The sequence below is a fragment of the Hypomesus nipponensis genome, chromosome 21 (assembly GCF_054491055.1).
Source record: "Hypomesus nipponensis isolate SF chromosome 21, ASM5449105v1, whole genome shotgun sequence".
Classification (NCBI taxonomy): domain Eukaryota; kingdom Metazoa; phylum Chordata; class Actinopteri; order Osmeriformes; family Osmeridae; genus Hypomesus; species Hypomesus nipponensis.
Genome location: NC_140381.1, coordinates 6,139,366 through 6,158,498, shown reverse-complemented (window position 1 = coordinate 6,158,498; position 19,133 = coordinate 6,139,366). Strand labels below are relative to the sequence as shown.

General features: G+C 49.8%; 1 protein-coding gene across 11 annotated transcripts; it reads left to right on the top strand.

Annotated features, from left to right (window-relative positions):
* Positions 1-2,213: 2,213 nt before the first annotated feature.
* On the top strand, positions 2,214-15,499 carry pecam1b (platelet and endothelial cell adhesion molecule 1b). 11 transcript variants are annotated; one of them, XR_014740570.1, is made up of 17 exons: positions 2,215-2,363; positions 2,518-2,541; positions 4,014-4,310; positions 4,597-4,890; positions 5,034-5,312; positions 5,516-5,785; positions 7,038-7,319; positions 7,610-7,888; positions 8,610-8,711; positions 8,837-8,867; positions 9,038-9,117; positions 11,889-11,942; positions 12,400-12,489; positions 13,273-13,335; positions 13,515-14,041; positions 14,320-14,342; positions 15,252-15,315. XR_014740570.1 is itself a non-coding variant. In XM_084685338.1 (16 exons), the coding sequence occupies exons 1-16, from the start codon at positions 2,312-2,314 to the stop codon at positions 15,348-15,350; spliced, it is 2,319 nt and encodes a 772-aa protein (XP_084541464.1). In that variant the 5' UTR covers positions 2,216-2,311; the 3' UTR covers positions 15,351-15,499. The 11 variants fall into 11 exon arrangements, 9 of the variants coding, with proteins under 9 accessions (XP_084541472.1, XP_084541471.1, XP_084541469.1 ...); XM_084685338.1 differs by lacking the exon at positions 13,515-14,041 and having other exon boundaries at positions 2,216-2,363; positions 15,252-15,499; XM_084685339.1 differs by lacking the exons at positions 11,889-11,942; positions 13,515-14,041 and having other exon boundaries at positions 2,216-2,363; positions 15,252-15,499.
* The last annotated feature ends 3,634 nt before the right edge of the window (positions 15,500-19,133 follow it).

Below are 19,133 nucleotides of genomic sequence, written 5' to 3'. Positions count from 1 at the left end.
CTCTGTTCCCTATCCTCTCTTTCTCCTCCTTTTTTTTTTTCTTCCTTTTATTAAGTCTTGATTTTAGCGCATTTGTTTTTCATTTTTTGGCTTTGGTGTCCATTGACGGGACGCTGAAGTGAACGATAGATCAAAAATGGCCGTTCGGGAGCGGCCCCAGACCCTTTAACATCTACGGGATCCAGCAGATGAACTCTTAACACTGTGCAGCCTCAACGCATCGTTGCCCCTAGCCACGCCCAGTAGCCCACCGGGTCGTAGCGGGGGAGTCAAGCTCAGGTACCACATCGCGAGCCATCGGCAGGCAGTGCAGCCTCTGCTGGGTCTCAGCAACGACCCTGTGACCTGGACCTCCGGTCTCTCCTGAGGAGACGACTTGGACCTCCGGTCTCTCCTGAGGGAACAACCTGAACCTCCGGTCTCTCCTCAGGGGACAACCTGGACCTCCGGTCTCTCCTGAGGGAACAACCTGAACCTCCGGTCTCTCCTCAGGGGACAACCTGAACGTCCGGTCTCTCCTGAGGGGACGACCTGGACCTCTGGTCTCTCCTGAGGGGACGACCTGGACCTCCGGTCTCTCCTGAGGGGACGACCTGGACCTCCGGTCTCTCCTGAGGGGACGACCTGGACCTCCGGTCTCTCCTGAGGGGACGACCTGGACCTCCGGTCTCTCCTGAGGGGACGACCTGGACCTCCGGTCTCTCCGCTGGGTTGTTTATTTCTTTTGACCCCTTTGAAACCGCATGCTGAGGAGAGAGTGCTTTTTTTGTTTTTTGCCCCAACAGCAGTATTGACGCCAACGTGCCTCTTCTCTGCGGTAACTTTATCCTTTTGTTTATTGGATTTCATTTGACTCGCTTTGCTTTTTATTTAATTTTTCTCTTCGTTTTTCTTTTCTTTTTTTTTCTTTCTTTTTTGTAATGATCTGTTTTTAATTCTGGTCAGTTGGCTGGCGTTTTGTACGTCTAAGACTTGGTGGAGTGGAGAGAGGGGGGAGTCTTGGACGACCCTGGTTTCCACACAGCATCGTGTGCGTCCTCCCCTCCCCCTCACCTTATTGCCTCGTAGAGCCCCAAGCTTGGCCTACCCCTGCTAAAGGACAACCAGGTTTGCCTGTGGACTGAACCAAACTAGTAACACATGCCATGTATTCTGTGCAACTGTGACCTGCAGTCACCACGTAGCCCCACCCCCTCTCCACTAAGCTCAGTAGCGCCCTCCGAGGGTTCGGAGGAGGTACTGCATCCTCCGCGGCTTCACTGGCACAGCCAACCACTGTGTGTGTGTCAGTCCACGTTAGGAACCACACCTCTGAAATAACCTGCTTTTTGAGTTTTAACATTTTAGAAATGGCGATGAAGACGAGAGAAACTTTCACCATGTAGAAGAAAAAAAACTGAAAACAATCAGGTGTGTCTCTGTGACTGTAGACTGCTTGGCGGAATGTGGTTTATTAGACAGGAGATGAAATCAATGAAATAAACCAAATACACAAGACTTTTTCTTGTCACTCCTATATTTGTGTGTGTGTGTCTGTGCTTGCGTGTTTGTAGCAGACAGCTTGTCAAACTAAAGATCTGTCAAGGAGAATGAGAATGTTGATTAGAGACTTGAATTGAAATCATAATAAGATCAATCGTCCACATTGAGCCTTCAAGATCTCTCCGTGATAAGATGATTTAGAGAGCCAGTGCATTTCAGCATGACACATGAACATGAATGATCATGAATACAAACAATTCATCATTGCTGTAGTTCAAGGTTGGTTTAACAGAGGGTCTCTTTGGGCAAGGCTGAGATTTATGACAGTGAAAGGGAACCAACACAATGGGCGTGTTAACTTTAGGAAACTAACTGAGCTAGATACACAGACGCAGGGTACCCTGTCACCCCTCGCTACCTGCCCAGGCCCCCACACACACAGGGTCAGAGTTCACATCCGGACTAATAAAGTAGACCGAGACAAACCACACATACTGGACACACACGCACACACACGGGGCAAGTGGAGAACATTCCACAACCGCCAAGAGTCTGTCGGCGTTGCACATCCTGAGGAAACAACAGTCACTTCCTGTCAAATTAAGCCTGCGCTGAGAGCGAGTAGCGCTCACTGGCTGAGGGACCTCCCTGTCCTCCACCCACCACCCTCCCTCTCTCCCTGTCCTCCACCCATCCCTCCCTCCCTCTCCCTTCCTCCCCCCAACGCCTGCCCTGTTCCCCGGCCCGTTAGGCTCCAGCCCTCAGTCAGTGAACACCTCCGCCAGGCCAGCCAGGAACAGCAAGAGCCCTCTGCAGCCCCTCACCCAGCATGGGCAGCCTTCTCCTACTCTTCTTCTTCTCGGTTCTTGGCAGCTCCACCTGTAAGGATGTCTGGCGGTCGTCTCACACCTTTGGGGAAGGGGGGAAAGGAGGGGGGGAAGAGGAACCTTTTGGATTTAGGGGCTGTGTATTGACAAGGCTTTGATTTTTTTTGGTGTTTTCTGTTTTGTTTTTTCCCCGTTTCATGTCGTCCAGGTCAGCAAGCAGAAGGGCTAACATGTAAGTAGGAAATCCTGCTTCTAAAACGCTTCTTCTGTTGGTATAAAGGGCTGTGTGAGTCATTCGTTGCATTCATCCAGTTGAAAACGGGGACAATGTGCTGGTAAAGTAGACCTTCGAGCTTCGGAGCTTCATTCAACGTTTTGTTTTGTTTTTCTTCCTGTATCTCGTATTTGGAATGCTTATTTCATCTTTTGTAGATTGTAGATGGACAGAAAGTTCTTATTTATTCTTGTTTATTTTAGGACTTCTGTGTGAGGCAGCAAGTTTAAGATGACTCACATACCATACACACAAACCATGCGTGCGGGGGAACTGTAACAACAGCTTGGAAGCACCTCGCGGGCTCTTATCAGTGTTTTCACTCTTGGGAATGCCACTCTGTGGGAAAGGTTGTGACCGGGAGGCTTTGGGAAGCCATGTGGCGATGGTGTCACACGCCTCCACCTGCCTCAGCTGTGCTGGGGGTGGAGGAACACTCAGGTGCTGAGGCCTGTGAGCCGGGGGGGGGGGGGGGGGTCTTCTCTTGGTCCGCAGATCCCTCTGTGTCACGTGACCGCTCACGGGGGGCTGGCTCATGGCCTTGTTCCTTTGCCAGTTGTCGTCATCCCGAACACTGCTGAAGTGTTTCCATCACGTGTGATTGGAACTCAGTCTAGTCCTACTCGTTAGCTGGACAGTTTTCCATACACATATGAAGCCCGGTCGCTTTAAGAACGTCTCTCAATAGATAGTCGTCGTGCGAGGGTCCAGCTCCACACCCTCCACACCCTCCTCACCCTCCACACCTTCCTCACCCTCCACACCCTCCTCCTCACCATCCTCACAAGTGGCTTCCACCCTGGCCCTTAGTCCAGTCTCCTGGAAGACCCGGTCCCGTTTAGTAAACAAAAGGGGCCTTTCCTTCCTCTTCTGGTGGGATTGTTTAAAGACAACCAGCCGTCAGCATGGCTTCGTTGTCACAATCGCAGAACCTTCGACCTGCAGGAGGAGGAGACCTCCAGTGTGCTTGGCCAAGACCACGCTTGTCTAGACTGAGATCTCCACCTCGCCCAGCTTGTCTAGACTGAGATCTCCACCTCGCCAAGCTTGTCTAGACTGAGATCTCCACCTCGCCAAGCTTGTCTAGACTGAGATCTCCACCTCGCCCAGCTTGTCTAGACTGAGATCTCCACCTCGCCAAGCTTGTCTAGACTGAGATATCCACCTCGCCAAGCTTGTCTAGACTGAGATCTCCACCTCGCCAAGCTTGTCTAGACTGAGATCTGCACCTCGCCAAGCTTGTCTAGACTGAGATCTCCACCTCGCCAAGCTTGTCTAGACTGAGATCTCTACCCTACAGATCCTTCTTTTCGTGTGTCTGGACTCAGTCACTCAGACACACAGTGCACACGCAAGTCCCGTGAGGATGGTCGCGGTGGCTGTTGTTTATTTCACATTATATGTTTCGCTGCCCCCCCCCCCCCCATCAGTGTTCACCTTGGAAAACGTCACCCTGTCCATTGAGCCGGACGGCGACGTCGAGAGGGACTCCAGCCCGACCCTCCGCTGCCGGCCGCTGGTCAAGAGCAGCCCGGGGAAGTCTCTGCTGCGTCTCTACGCCGTGTTCAAGGACAACGTCGAGGTGCACCGCATCAACACCAGCAGCGCTGATGACCTGCTGTGGAGCATACCCAACGCCAGGGTCAGCGACAGCGGCAAGTACAAGTGCAATGTGTCCATCCAGGACACGACTGCCGTCAGCAACACGGAGAAGCTTAAAGTGACAGGTTGGTTTCAGGGGATGTTTGTCTCGGGACGGGAGGGTCGTGGGTTTCTCTGTGGTGTCATTAGGTCTCTGTGAAACCTCCCTGTGCTGTGTGTGTACTGTGTGTGTGTGTACTGTGTGTACTGTGTGTGTGTGTGTGTGTACTGTGTGTGTGTGCTGTGTGTGTGTGTCATATGATGGAGCTGTCCCAGCGGCGTTTCCTCACACGCGTGACAAGTGCACCTCTGTGTTCTTGTGCGTGTGAACCGTGTGCGTGTTCCCCTGTGTGTTCACCCCCCCCCTCCCAGGCCTTTCCCAACCGTTGCTGCTCATACTGCGCAACACAGCGCAAGTCCCCATCCAGGAGGGAGACCGGGTGCCGGTCTCCTGCCAAGCCCCTGGGGAGACCGGGACCTTCATCTTCTACTTCTACGACCAAGGCGAGGAGATCCACGAGGAGCAGACCACTTCCAACCAGGTGGAGGTGGAGCTCCTGTTCAACAACCCGGGCGAGCGAGACATGCAGTGTGCCTACAGGGTGTTGATGGTGCCAGACGCGGTCAAGTCCAACCACAGCCAAGCGCAATCCGTGAGAGTGCGAGGTTAATGAACCACAAACGCGCACACACACACACGTTCAAAGTAATTTGACTATGCTTTCCATTGAGTAACGTTAAGTCGGATGAATGAAACCATGTTACTGGTGACTGTTCCGGTTTCCACATTTCTGTCTGTCTGTCCGCAGAGTTTGACTTCTTTCCGGTTCTTTCCGTCCTTCCTGATCCGACGAAGACGAAGATCTTCGAGGGGGACAGGATCAACGTCTCCTGTGAATATCGCGGGGCGATCAATCCCTTGATCAAAGTCGCCCTTAGCAACGGGAACCAGTTGCTTGATGTCACGCAAACCCAGGCCAAAGTGTCGCACAGTCTCACAGTGTTCTCGAATCATTCTGGGGAGCTGGAGTGCAGCGTAATGAAGGGCAACGTGGTCAAGAAAAAAAACAGCATTGTGAAAGTCCTAGGTGAGCTCAACATTAAGGGGAAGACCTGTTTGTTGTTGTTGCTTTTTATTTTTATTTTGTCAAGCCGCATCTTACGTTTGGAGTCACAAATTTATTTTTGATGTGTAAATGCAAATGTTTTTGTTTTCAACATTTCCCAGTTGGCAATAAGCAATTGACCCCTTTATAGAATAGCGTTTGGTAACACATTTTCTTTCCCACAGAAATCATCTCAACTCCAACTCTGACTGTGAACCCCGATGTGTTTGAGAATGACACGTTTCACGTGAGATGCCAGAGCGACATCCTTGCCCCTGAGAGAGTTGACAGCACAGACGTCAAATACCAGATTCGTCGAAACGAGGGCCACACCAGTTACAACGACAAAGTCTTCGGAGATCTGGTCCGCACAACAGGCTCTAGGACCTACACGTGCACTGTGACAGCAGGAAGTATAGTGAAGCACAGTCCAGCATTGGTTGTCCAAATAAAGGGTGAGTAAACAGAGACCTGTTGTGTATTTGGCTCAATGAATGAACAGTAGTTATCTTCCATTTGCTGGCTTACAGTAATCGATAAGTTCGAAAGATAAAGATAAGAAACACCTTATTTAGATTGAAGGCTTTCTCAACCATCTGCTGTGCAATCCCTCCCTCCTCCTCTCCCCTCCTCACCACTCTCCCCCTCATCACCACTCACCCTCCCCTCCCCTCCACTCTCCCCCTCCCCTGCTCACCCTCCCCTCCATTCTCCCCCTCCCCTCCCCTCCACTCTCCCCCTCCCCTCCACTCTCCCCCTCCCCTCCCCTCCTCACCCTCCCCTCCACTCTCCCCCTCCCCTCCCCTCCACTCTCCCCCTCCCCTCCCCTGCACTCTCTCCCTCCCCTCCACTCTCCCCCTCCCCTCCCCTCCACTCTCTCCCTCCCCTCCACTCTCCCCCTCCCCTCCTCACCCTCCCCTCCACTCTCCCCCTCCCCTCCACTCTCCCCCTCCCCTCCTCACCCTCCCCTCCACTCTCCCCCTCCCCTCCCCTCCACTCTCTCCCTCCCCTCCACTCTCCCCCTCCCCTCCACTCTCTCCCTCCCCTCCACTCTCCCCCTCCCCTCCTCACCCTCCCCTCCACTCTCCCCCTCCCCTCCACTCTCCCCCTCCCCTCCTCACCCTCCCCTCCACTCTCCCCCTCCCCTCCCCTCCACTCTCTCCCTCCCCTCCACTCTCCCCCTCCCCTCCCCTCCACTCTCCCCCTCCTCTCCACTCTCTCCCTCCCCTCCACTCTCCCCCTCCCCTCCACTCTCCCCCTCCCCTCCACTCTCCCCCTCCCCTCCACTCTCCCCCTCCCCTCCCCTCCACTCTCTCCCTCCCCTCCACTCTCCCCCTCCCCTCTTCACCACTCCCCCCCCTCCTCACCACTCTCCCCCTCCTCCCCTCCCCCCTCCTCACCACTCTCCCCCTCCTCCCCTCCCCTCCTCACCACTCCCCCCCCTCCTCACCACTTTCCCCCTCCTCCCCTCCCCTCCTCACCACTCTCCCCCTCCTCCCCTCCCCTCCTCACCACTCCCCCCCCTCCTCACCACTTTCCCCCTCCTCCCCTCCCCTCCTCACCACTCTCCCCCTCCTCCCCTCCCCTCCTCACCACTCCCCCCCTCCTCGCCACTCTCCCCCTCCTCCCCTCCCCTCCTCACCACTCCCCCCCTCCTCGCCACTCTCCCCCTCCTCCCCTCCCCTCTTCACCACTCCCCCCCCCCAGCCCTGGCCAGTGAACCCCAGATCTGGGCCGTGGGCAGGGTGGTGGTGGGGCGCCCGTTCCAGGTGCGCTGTCACTCGGCCCGGGGCAGCCTGCCCGTCAACCACACCCTCTGGAGGAACAAGGCGCCGGTCGGCACGGTGACCATCACGCGGCCCGGCCAGCTGGCGCTGTTCAACATCACGATCCAGCGGGCCGGGGAGATCCGTGACTACAGCTGCAGCTCACAGAACAACAGACATGTGCTGCCGGTGGTGGGCAAACACCTCAACATCTCTGTCGTAGGTGAGCACACCATGCCCTCTGGGACGCGTGAAATGGATACGTACCGGAGTGTTTCTGTTTGAATGTGTAGTGCACAGGAATCATGTGACCAATTGACAGCGTAGTCGACTTAAAAGTATTATTCATTCACGACACACCGCGGTCGATAGCCGAGGTCGTTTTTGGTGCGTACGCAGAGCTTTTGCGGAGCGTCGAGTGAAACAGCTTTCGAAAACGCCAAACGCTTCCCTGTTTCGCTTCTCAGTCCACTTCTAACGGCTGCTGTTTCCCCCCACCCACCCCACCCCCAGTGCCTCTCTCCGACCCCAGGCTGAGTGTGCTCCCGGCCCTGTCAGACATCCTGGAGGGGGTCGACCTCATCCTGATCTGCAGCGCCGAGGGCTCCCCTCCCATCACCTTCAGGTGGTACCGCGACGACAGCCCCAAGTCCCTGCACAGCAGCACGTCCACCGCCGTCACCGACAGCCACGTCATCCACGGCGTGGACAAGCAGGCCAGCGGCGCCTACTACTGCGAGGCCGTCAACTACGCCAACGTCATCATCCGGAGCCAGAAGGTCATCGTGGAGGGTGAGGAAGACTTGGGTGTTTTGGGAGTGTGCGTGCGTGTACGTGTGTCGGGCTGGTGGCTGAAATAGGTACGCACGTACACAGATGAGGTACACACATCTAGGTACACACCAAAGCACACATGATCCAGCCGTAGAAGGTGAAGACCGCTATAGAAGCACTGGCAGCCACACACACACACACACACAAGCTCTAATATTCTCTACCCTCCGGCCGCCCCCCTGTCGCCCACTCACTGCCCACAGGTATCAAGGTTATCCAACCGCCCTGTTATCGAACCCCAGTGGTGCCATAGCCATTTGCACCGGCCGTGCTCAATATCCTGAACACCAGCTAAACGTCCCCGTTAGCTCTTTAGCTTCCTGTGCCCCGAGCACAAGGTCAACCGGGGGTAGACACTCCAGCGACACTAGCCAGCCCTCCCGGAGGTGGCCAACGCCACAGCGGTTGGTGGCTAGCACTCATTGGCTGGAGTATTTACACGCAGCGTGCAGCTCCCACAAAGGGGCTAGTGGAGGAGGAAAGAAGGGAAGGTGGAGGAGGAGGGGGAGGGATGGGAGAGAGACAGAGAGACACTTCAGATCCCACAGAGAAGGAAGCAGATGTGCTATGTTTTGGAACTTGTAAAACTGACCCCTCTGTCTTTATCTCTCCATGTCCCCCCCCTCCCACAACACCGCTCACCCCCTCACACCTCCGCCCCCTCCCCCCCCGCTCACAGTGAAGACCGCGACGTGGAAGAAGGGCCTGATCGTGGCGTCCTGCCTGCTAACGGTGGCTGTGGTGGTGCTCCTCTGCGTGCTGCGCTTCAGGGCCAAGCGAGGTAGAGACACCTACAGTCCCCCAGCAACCGAGGCCTCCTCTGTCTGACCAGACTAACGTATGAAACCCTCCTCCTCCTCCTTTTCTCTCCTCCCCCCCCTCTCGCCTCTACTCTCCTCACCGTAGGTAAAAGAGACACGGCCGCTGAGCTCTCAGTGTGAGTTGGTTTCGCCTGTTTGTTGTGTTTGGGATTGAAGTGGGGTTGCCTTGTGTGATATTAGAAAGTCCTACGGGTTGAAATCCCGCTAGCGGGAGACAAGGCGAGAGGATTCTCGTCCCCGTCGGTTCTCACTGCCAACGATGACTTTATTTCCCACCGTTTCTCAGAAAGCCTTCGAGCCCTAAACCAGATGACTCTTTAACAGTGAGTCTCACCCACGACACGGAGGTGTATGACCCCACCACAGGTAGCCCCCCTCCCCCTTCTCCTTCTCCTCCGTCTCACTGACTGTTGTCATGCACGTCCATTGTCAAGTACTGTACCATCCACCCCCGTCATCCCTACATGGGTTTGTCCCATTTCATGTCAGCCATAGCACGTTTGTAACATTCTACCCCATGGTCAGTGTCATTCATGCTGTATGTCATTGGCACCACCTGCATGCCAATCCTTGGTGATCTTAGTCACCTTTGGCGGGTAAGTGTGCCCGGCGAAGCATGCTTTGATGTTTTTAACCCCCCCCATTCACTCCTTCCTGTTAGAGGGAAGTATTGTCTTCGAGGAACTACGTGTTTTGTTGACATCCTGTACGTGAGCAAGCTGGAATGCATGCATGAGGACTTGTTTGAAGTTTCAGGGGCCGGTTGTGTATTTAGGCCTGTGTACTCGCGTTACTGTACCTCCAGTATAGGGTCTCTGTGCAAGTGCGTTTTACGAGCGGTTGTGTTTGGATGATCCCAGAATGAATCAGTCAGTCAGACAGTCCCAGAATGAATCAGTCAGTCAGACAGTCCCAGAATGAATCAGTCAGTCAGACAGTCCCAGAATGAATCAGTCAGTCAGACAGTCCCAGAATGAAACAGTCAGTCAGACAGTCCCAGAATGAATCAGTCAGTCAGTCAGACAGTCCCGGAATGAATCAGTCAGTCAGACAGCTCGCTAGCAGTGCTAAGAGCGAGCAGCTGTGCAGATGTGTCAGGGGGGTTTGAGTGTGTTTTGAGAGCGGCATCCATGTCATCTTATTCCAGGCGCAGCGTCCCACTTTGACGTCATGGAGGGGAGAGCGGCCAATGGGATGCGAAATAGTGTGACCTCACTTCCTGCTGACATCAGCAACAGGAGCAGCGACAGTATTCCGGAGACAGTGTAGAAAATCGAATCTAAGTGGATTTTTTTTTAAACTTCAATTGGACAAGTGGCACATGTGAAAATACACATTGGAGATACTATTTGTGTGGGAAAGGTAGCCACATTGTGGTTATTTGGCTTTTTGCTGTGATTATTTGGCTTTTTTGTAAATGTTGCTGTTGGCTACATTTCAGAGGGTGTTTGGGCAATAGAGGGCATGAAGGGAAGCACTATTAGTGGGGAAAAAAGATGGCCGCCAACTGAGACCCTGAAGTGAACCTGGACCCATTGCTCTGGCCCTCTCCTCCTGCTGTCAGTGTCTACTGTGATGTCATATCCTCCTGCTGTCAGTGTCTGCTGTGATGTCATATCCACATGCAGTCTGTGTCTGCTGTTTTCACTTTCAACGTGTCTGTCTCCTTGTATTGCTTGTTTGACTGCATGCCTTTCAATAATGTAACCAGTCCATGTGTTTCTGTGTGTTTAGAAGCCTAGATGACAACTGTATATACTGTACACTTCACAGTCATTCGTAGAAATGTGTGTATATATTTTTGGTTGATCCACTGACTGATTGAAAGAAACACTTGTAGAATAAAAGATAAGTTGAGTTTATTTAGCAATGTGTCAGTACCCTTTTTGTTTAGCTGAAGAAACTGCTCTTACAAGAACAGCATCCCAATATCATTTCAATGTACCAATCTCATTATCTACTGTCTTTGACATGGCTTATCTGCACGTAAAAGCCATATTTGGCTTTTTTTGTATGCCAGCATTTATCCTAATACTTCATGTAAACTACATACAGACATAACAGGCCTAATTGAGCAAACAGAAGCTAGCCTGGAAGCTCTGAAACAATGATGTCTGTGAGAAACTTCCTCAGCTGGCCACATCCAGCTAGATGGAGAAACAGTTCTGTTTGTCTCACGCCGGGGTGTGTTTGGCGAAAGGCAGCAGGTGGAGGAAATTAAGCCGCGCGCTGAGAGTTGGGATACAATCAGTAATGATATTCAGGAATAGGATGTTGCAGTGGGGAAGTTGTTGCGGTGGCGGGTTATTGTGTGCCTGGTGTTGCGTAAACAGAGCCCTTTGTGTGTAATGCACAATACGAATTTTGGGGAAATCTGCCAACAAAAAAAATTTGCCAAAATCTTTCAAATCTGCCAAAACCTTTTTACTCATGACATTTATTCACCCTAAAATGTACTTTAGACTCAAAGCAGCTATGAATCTTTGCTAGATTCAAATTGATTGGATGTATGAACTAATAACAACTGGATTTGGTTACGACCCCCAGTAGTCATGGCTCAGAGAGGGGGAATCCCATTGGGTCCATATGATGAGCCAGGCCCTAGTTCTAAACTACCTGTAAATAAACCTCAGAATACCTTTTGAACGCCTTTATTTGACACTTTCATCCAAAGCAAAAATAGGGGGATTCGAACCTGCAACCTCTCAATCTGTAGTCAGATTCCTCAGCGGTTCTTGCCCCCATTGATCATTTCGCTCAGCTGCAGGCATCACCAAGCCTGGTCTTGCCTCTGGAAGTGTGGGCTTGATGTGCCTCTGGAAGTGTGGGCTTGATGTGCCTCTGGAAGTGTGGGCTTGATGTGCCTCTGGAAGTGTGGGCTTGATGTGCCTCTGGAAGTGTAGACTTGATGTGCCTCTGGAAGTGTGGGCTTGATGTGCCTCTGGAAGTGTAGACTTGATGTGCCTCTGGAAGTGTGGGCTTGATGTGCCTCTGGAAGTGTGGGCTTGATGTGCCTCTGGAAGTGTGGGCTTGATGTGCCTCTGGAAGTGTGGGCTTGATGTGCCTCTGGAAGTGTAGACTTGATGTGCCTCTGGAAGTGTGGGCTTGATGTGTCTCTGTGTTTCTGTATCTCGTAGTGAGGGTGGATGGAGCTGGGACCAGCGTCTGGAGTGAGAGATCTGCCCACCCTGGTGAGACTCACATCTCCACACGCTGTACCTCCACAGGCAGACCCGGAACACACCGAGCAGGGCTCCCCCCCTCCCCCCCCCCCCGGAGAGCTACCCTCCTGTAGGCTCGCACTCTGATCCGAATCCAGTTTACCCATGATTTTGCAAGGAGCTGTTTATGTGGCGGAATCCTGTTTGTAACAACTGGGGTTGGAGAGGGAACCCACAGGAGGGTTGCTACACGGATGGTGTACTCACTGCAGACTGCCGTGTTGAGAGCTGTCCTTATTGGGGGGATTTTCAGGAGCTGTATTGTTGACATACATGCATACACACATACATACATACATACATACATACATACATACATACATACATACATACATACATACATACATACATACATACATACATACATACATACATACATACATATCCAATTGTTTGATGGCGATGTGAATCCTAACTGTGAACACAGGCAGCGATGATGAGAACAGCGCTGTGTCTAGCGAGCCTGACGTGGAGTACACAGAGGTGGTTCACCCACGGCCCATGGACCCTGCCAGAGGTAACACACACACACACACACACTCTCACACACACACTCTCTCACACACACACACACACACACACATGGAATAGAGTGTCTGTGACATAGTTCTAGACATAGTCTCAATCTGTGTCACATCAAGCTACCATGAAACAGTGCTCAAAAGGGCATTTCTTCATTCCCGCCCCTCGATTTCCCTTGTTTACCACCTTTCTCCTGTGCCGTTATCTGTCTCTCTCTTTCTCTTAGCCCTCTCTCCTCCTGTTTTCCCTTCTCCCTGAGCCCATATCGACATGCCAAAATCATCAGAGAATGCTTCTCCAACATTCTTGCCACTGATAAGATAGATTTTCACTTCCTGGGAGTGGTCAAATTGCCTGTAATTCAGATGTCTCCGAGTCACCGTAACCATGATCACCAGGCTTCCAGAAACATCTTTCGGCTTTATAAACAGGAAGGGTTGAACATAATTGCTAAGCTGGTTTATGTAACCAGTCGTCCCTCACATTGTTTGTTAGCCCCTTGGGCACTGTGGCAGTTATAGCGCCAAAAAGGCCCGCTCGCAACTGTATCTCCTAAATCGAAGAAAATTATTTTCAAGCGTGAGACTTGTTAAATGTGTTTGTCAAGTCTGAATCTGGGCCAGCCATTATGTGCCGTTTCCAGTGAAATGTTTTGACGCATTTTATTTATTATCATTATTTTATTAAGTACGTAATTGATAAGCCAGTATGTCAGTTGGATCAGTGGTTATGTCAGTGATGACTAACTGCCTTCATGATGTTTCTCTGTCATGTGCAGTCCCTCTGAGAAAAGGCACAGACACGGTGTACACTGAGCTCCAGAACTCCTCAACAGGTTTGGGTAAGCTCATCACTATTTTCTGCATCCACTCTTCACACCAACCTGTTTATGGATTGCATTAGATAACAATCAAACTATGTTTAACATTCTGTTCCGTTCATAGTGATATTCGCCTCGTACTTCATAGCATAAGGTTAGCAGAGTGGTGAGGGCATGATGTGCATTATTTTTATCCACAGCTACCAGACCGGTAAGGTGACCATTTCCTGTCACTATGAGCAGGAACTTCCTGTTATAAGAGCCTGAACCCTTTATTGACGTTGTCTATCCAGCAAACTCGGGGAGGCACACCATAGCTTTAAATATTTACCGTATAATCAACTTGGGACATTCAACCTTTTGTGAAATTTAACTATAACTTAGTTTACAGAGTGATTGAAAAGCAGATTGATGTCTTCTTGAAGAGCAATGATACCCTTATTGACATGACAAATCAATACGATTTGCAAAAAAAAAATGGACCCTTCTGTTCCTCACTCAAAATGTTCCTTCCGAACCTTTTGGGAAAGGAAGGTAAAAAGTTGCAGTGGTCTCTTTATTTTTCTGGAGCTGTCGTATCAAATGAACGGGCGTGTCCAGAAGGCTGACATTGGGTCCAGGTATACAGCTCTTGAAAAAAACATCTGAAACTACTGCACCTTTCTCTTTCCTTTCCAAATAATTAGATAAAGAAAGTTTTGAGTGAGGAACAGGAAGGGTTCAACAGGTGAGGAAAGGTGATAGGACAGAGTCTTTTCATTTCAAACTTTTGACACTTGCTTCTGTGGGAAACAGTGACTCAGAATGGCAATGGAACTGTCAAACGGCTCGTGAACATCTTCTATGCATGCCAGCTCAATATTGAAAGGAGTTGTCAAAGGAACCTGTGGTCATATGAATCATTACATGTCCTCCCAGTGTTGCATACACACAGACGCAGACACACACAGAGACACACACACACACACCAGCTTCCTTCGTGACTAATTCTCCATGTTTTCCCAGGTGACCTTGACCACCATGACTATGTAAGTCAAATTTTAAATGGATTGTCTTTAAAACTGATTTACAATGTTCTGGTTACGGGAGACAGTTCTACGAACAAAAATGGTGAATTGTTAGCGTTTTATTACATTTCGTGCTTGTGTAAATGTGCTACTGTTCCTGATGTCAATGAGATTGCGGTTTATAACACAGCAGTGGTTCTGTGTCACAGTGACAGCCTAAGCAATGACAAAAAGCTAGCACACTCAATAATCAAATATGACCTTTACCCCAACCGACAAAATCGGTGATGAGTGACAATGAAAAGCCCCCCTCCTTTCCCCTCTCGTTCTCATTCCCTCTATTCCATCGCTCCTATTCCTTTCCTTCCTCCCTCATTTCCCTCCTCCTCCTTCCCTCTCCTTGCCTCTCTTATCACAAACCAGCCCCAGTCATACTACCACTCAGACTACTAGGTATAGTAATTACTCTGCACGAGAGGGAAACGGCGGTCAAAGTTTCCAGCCGAGAACAAAGGGAGCTGGGCTGGTGCTTCCTTCCCTATCACTCAGTCCCATCAGTGCAGTAGGCCGGTCTCCAGGCTTGTCTCCAGGCCTTCAGGCCCATCCCCGATGACACACTATCCTCACTCGGGCCATCAAACGCTTACAACAGGCCCAGACTTGCGCCATGATGGCTTTGTTTATGTCCTTACTTGGTTCTGGAGGTAGTCTGGTGGGTTTTTCCTTCATGACCTCATGATCTAAAGACAGCGGAGGGGGTTGGGTCGGGAAGAATTGGGATGGACTTGTGTGATAGAGATTCAGGGTGGATACTGAGTTTCGCGTATCTAGATCTTAGATCCTGAGAATAGCCCTTTTTTTAAACTTTGTGGCCTCTCTAATTCCATTTTAGTGGAGGATTTTTGGTCTCATATGAAACTCTGTCAGCAGGGTTCGGTGGAGTACGCCAGCCTCAACACTGAGCAACCAGAGCTTAACCACAACCAACCACAGCTCAACCACCATGACCTCCCTGTTCCTGTGGACTAACACTGGTCCATTATTGTCTCAAGTTTTTTTTTTTTCTCTCCATTCTAATCCCGACTTTTTCTTTAGCAGAATTGTTAAGTAAGATATTCTTATGTTATATTGTAAATATTGTAACGGTGCACAGTTGGCAAATACAGTTCTAAATCCTTTCTCTGGATGCCAGTTTCATATTTTCCCCATGGGGGTGAGAGACTGTTTACCTTGTGTAATGCTTCGTAACCTCTGATGGTGGATGAGAGTGTGGTTGGACTCCACTCTGCCCCTACGGTAGAGTCATATTTACATGTGCTTCCTTTCATCTTCTTTAAAACCCTAAATGGACAGCATGACTGATTGGTGCACGTAGAAAATCCCCCACTTCCGTTTGAAGGGAGGTCTGTTTTAGGGACGATAACCTTTTTACTATCAAGCCCACACACACACCCACACACCCACCCACACACACACATCATCTGTCTGTTAGACTGATGTGTCATACAGGTCACTATGGAAACAGTGGTTGAATAAAAACATAGGAGCTGCCTATCTCCAGCTGGCCATGACCTGTTGGGATATCGTGTCTATGACATCATATCCTGCCAGGCTGAATACAAATGTGTCAGATGTTGGGGAGGAAGATCATTTTTGGTTCACTAATATTGCAATGTTACTTCATATACATTTTATAATTGGATGATAGTATTTTTATTGTAGGCCTATATCTAATATTAATGTATAACATATATGTTGAAGGTCATTTTAAGAATTGGGCATGTCTCAGTATTTAATTGCTTTATTTGATTTTACAAAAGCAGTTTAGTAGAAGGTTGCGTTAGTTCAGGTGTTCTGCACAATGGTCTTCAACCTTGGTCCGCAAGGTCCATGTCCTGCATGTTGAAGATGTTTCCCTGCTCCAAAACACCTGATTCTAATGAATTGTTGTTAGCAGGCTTTTGCAGAGCTCATTAACAACCCGTTCATTTGAATCAAGTGTTTTGGAGCGGGAAAACATCTAGAACACACAGGACAGTGAGCTCTGAGAACCAGGGTCGAAGACCACTTGTCTAACATACAGTTCAGCACATGCTGTCTGCATGGTCCACCGCTAGAGGGCTCTGGACTAGAATGACCGCTTCTGACTGGGGGGGGGGGGGGGGGGGGGGGGGGGGGGGGGGGGGGGGGGGGGGCAGTCTTTGGCATGTCAAGTTTGTGAATTGTGCCATCATGTGGTCAAATCCCATTACTGACTTTCAGGTTATAATAAAGATTGCTACTGCATGTCTTTCTTTACAAGATTGGCATATGGTCACAGCACCAAATAACGTGTAGTGCTGATACACATATCCTGAACTGGGAGAAGAGAAGGAGCTCCAGTATGAAACAAAAGCAGACTGGCAATGGGAACAGATCAGCCTTGTAAACATGATGCAATGTTGAGGCAAAAATTGGTCTGAGGTGGAAGGATGATGTGTCACTTAAACAGAAGTGGCAGCCATGTGAACAACTCTGAGGCCTCTCTTGGGAAAAACTGTTGAAACTTTTTGACCATAGGCAAATTACTTTATCAGAGTCAATTGGTAGGAAAATGCCCTTATGTAAATATTGCGCTGTGGATTTAAGGAGATGAGACACACAAAAGCAGCATTCTAATTGAAATATCGTCGCACAGTGGTTTAACCCTTGTGCTGCCTTCGGGTCACATGACCCAAAGGTTCATAACGAACCATCGTTGTCGCAATACGACGGTGGGTCACAATGACTGATGGGTCAGAGTGACATGAAGATAACACAAGGGTTAAAGGTTCTGTGTTAGAGTGGCCCTCTCAATATATGCTCCCCTCCAGTGGTATATTCCAGCGTAGTTTTCCTCATTGTTCATGAATATATATATATATATTGTTTTTTTTTTTTTTAAAGCATTATAATCCTCCCCACAGCACATCCCCATGTTAAAAACACCCAGCAGCACACCAATCCCAAGGTCAATAGAACTGCGAGGCAGTGAGGGTATCGTCGGCATGGCAACCCATTCATCAGAAAGCTCTTACGCGTCGTCGTACATCCTGTCCTGTGTCCTCGTCGCCTCTTGTCTGCTGTGATCCCTTTAAGAAACTCATTAAGCGCTAATTGAATGACCTCACGGAATTGGTCGTAACTTTGCCTCCGGCGCTGTGTGTGGATTGACTTGTGCAGCCGCGCTCATTACTCGGTTCCCCTTTGTGAATGCATTACGTTAATTCGGCCACTTCCTCGCGTAATTTTTCATTTGCCTTGAAATGGAAAGTGCAAGATGAGGATCCGCTTGAGTGTGTGTGTGTGTGTGTGTGGGGGGGGGGGGCGGGGGGGGGGGTGAGAAGGCCCAGTTTAAAGCTTTTTGCACTCAGCCCATTGAGTTTGTGAACCCACAGAAGGACAAGGCTGTTAAACTGAACAGTTGAGATGCCCTCAGCACCGCAGAGTCCCAGTTCTGTTGTTGAATGGCCACCAGCAACCATGAGCTCAGACTGCTTGCAGAGCAGTTAGTGGGGGCACAGGGAGAGGCATGAAACAAGAAAAGCCTTGCTTCCCTGCACTACTTTTCAAGTTCCCAGCACTACATTTCAAGGAACTAGAAGGTAAACTGGAATTAATGTGAGAGACAAAGTGTGTGTGTGTGTGTGTGTCTGTGTCTGTGTGTTGAGGTGTGTGTGTGTGGGTGTGTGTGTGTGTATGTGGGGTGGAGGAAGGACTCATCACAGGACAGGAGAGATGATGTGGCCCAGACTGACTGGGAACAACAGCAGAATGTTTAAGCCAATCAGATGACTGACATTATGTAGATTGCATAGCTGACAGTTGGCACCCACTCTAGCCTGTTAGACAAGTGTTTCTGCATTTGCAGAAAATGTGAAAGTACATTTCATACTGATTGCCAATCACATTAAGTTACTTAAAGAAGAGGTTTCCAGCTATTATTGGAATAAATAAACAATTTCTCAACGTTTTTGACTGTCTTTAGTGTGTCATTAGTGTTTATGAATGTGTAAGGCCTATCTGATGGGACAAAGGAAAAAATACCAGTTGGTCAGCAATAGGCTGTCAGTAGCTTATGCATTCCTGTATTTGCCTGAAACAATGACGCCCTACTCAGCCAATTTTATCAGTCACTGTTAATAACTGAATTGAGACATTGTTGCTGAAGATTGTATAGAGGAAATCGTTTGCATTTGCTTGGCAACATGTTATTTTTGCTTCGTCATGCACAGTCACTGACAGACGCTACCTCTGTTGAACCCCGAGACAGGAAAGAGAAACGTGTTCTTAACCTCTCATGAACACGTCTCCCAAAAACGAATTTACTGAACTTCGTTGTCACCCAACAAAGTTGTTGGATTCAGAAGCCATATCTTCGTCAGATGATTAGCAATTTGATTTCAAGCTAATTTGGTTTGATACTAGAGGGTGATTCAGACTGCCTCCATTAATCATTGATTGGTGTAAATAATCTCCTGGCTATAGGCTCCATAGTAATGGGGGCATTTGGCTATTTTACATTATACTTTAAGTAAATACATTGAATACATAAAAAATGACTAAGCTTAGATGTGATTAACGAGTTCACTGGAACTCTTCCTTTACGTCAACAAGTCTCAAAATACATTTCTCCCAACATTAAAAGCACCGTCAGACTCCAAACAATCAACAACGAATTACGGCATTCACTTCCAGGTGTCGTTAGCTGTGGTCCAGTCAAAATTCAACACGAACTGCTTTCTGCTTAATAAATGCGCATGCGCACCTCGGCTGACCCTTCTGGTTCCTGCG

Excerpts from the sequence above, each read along its gene's own strand:
- pecam1b (XM_084685338.1), top strand. The coding sequence starts at position 2,312 with ATGGGCAGCCTTCTCCTACTCTTCTTCTTCTCGGTTCTTGGCAGCTCC. Across the intron at positions 7,320-7,609 it reads CCTCAACATCTCTGTCGTAG|TGCCTCTCTCCGACCCCAGG; the intron begins GTGAGCACACCA and ends CCCCACCCCCAG. Across the intron at positions 13,336-14,319 it reads GAACTCCTCAACAGGTTTGG|GTGACCTTGACCACCATGAC; the intron begins GTAAGCTCATCA and ends ATGTTTTCCCAG.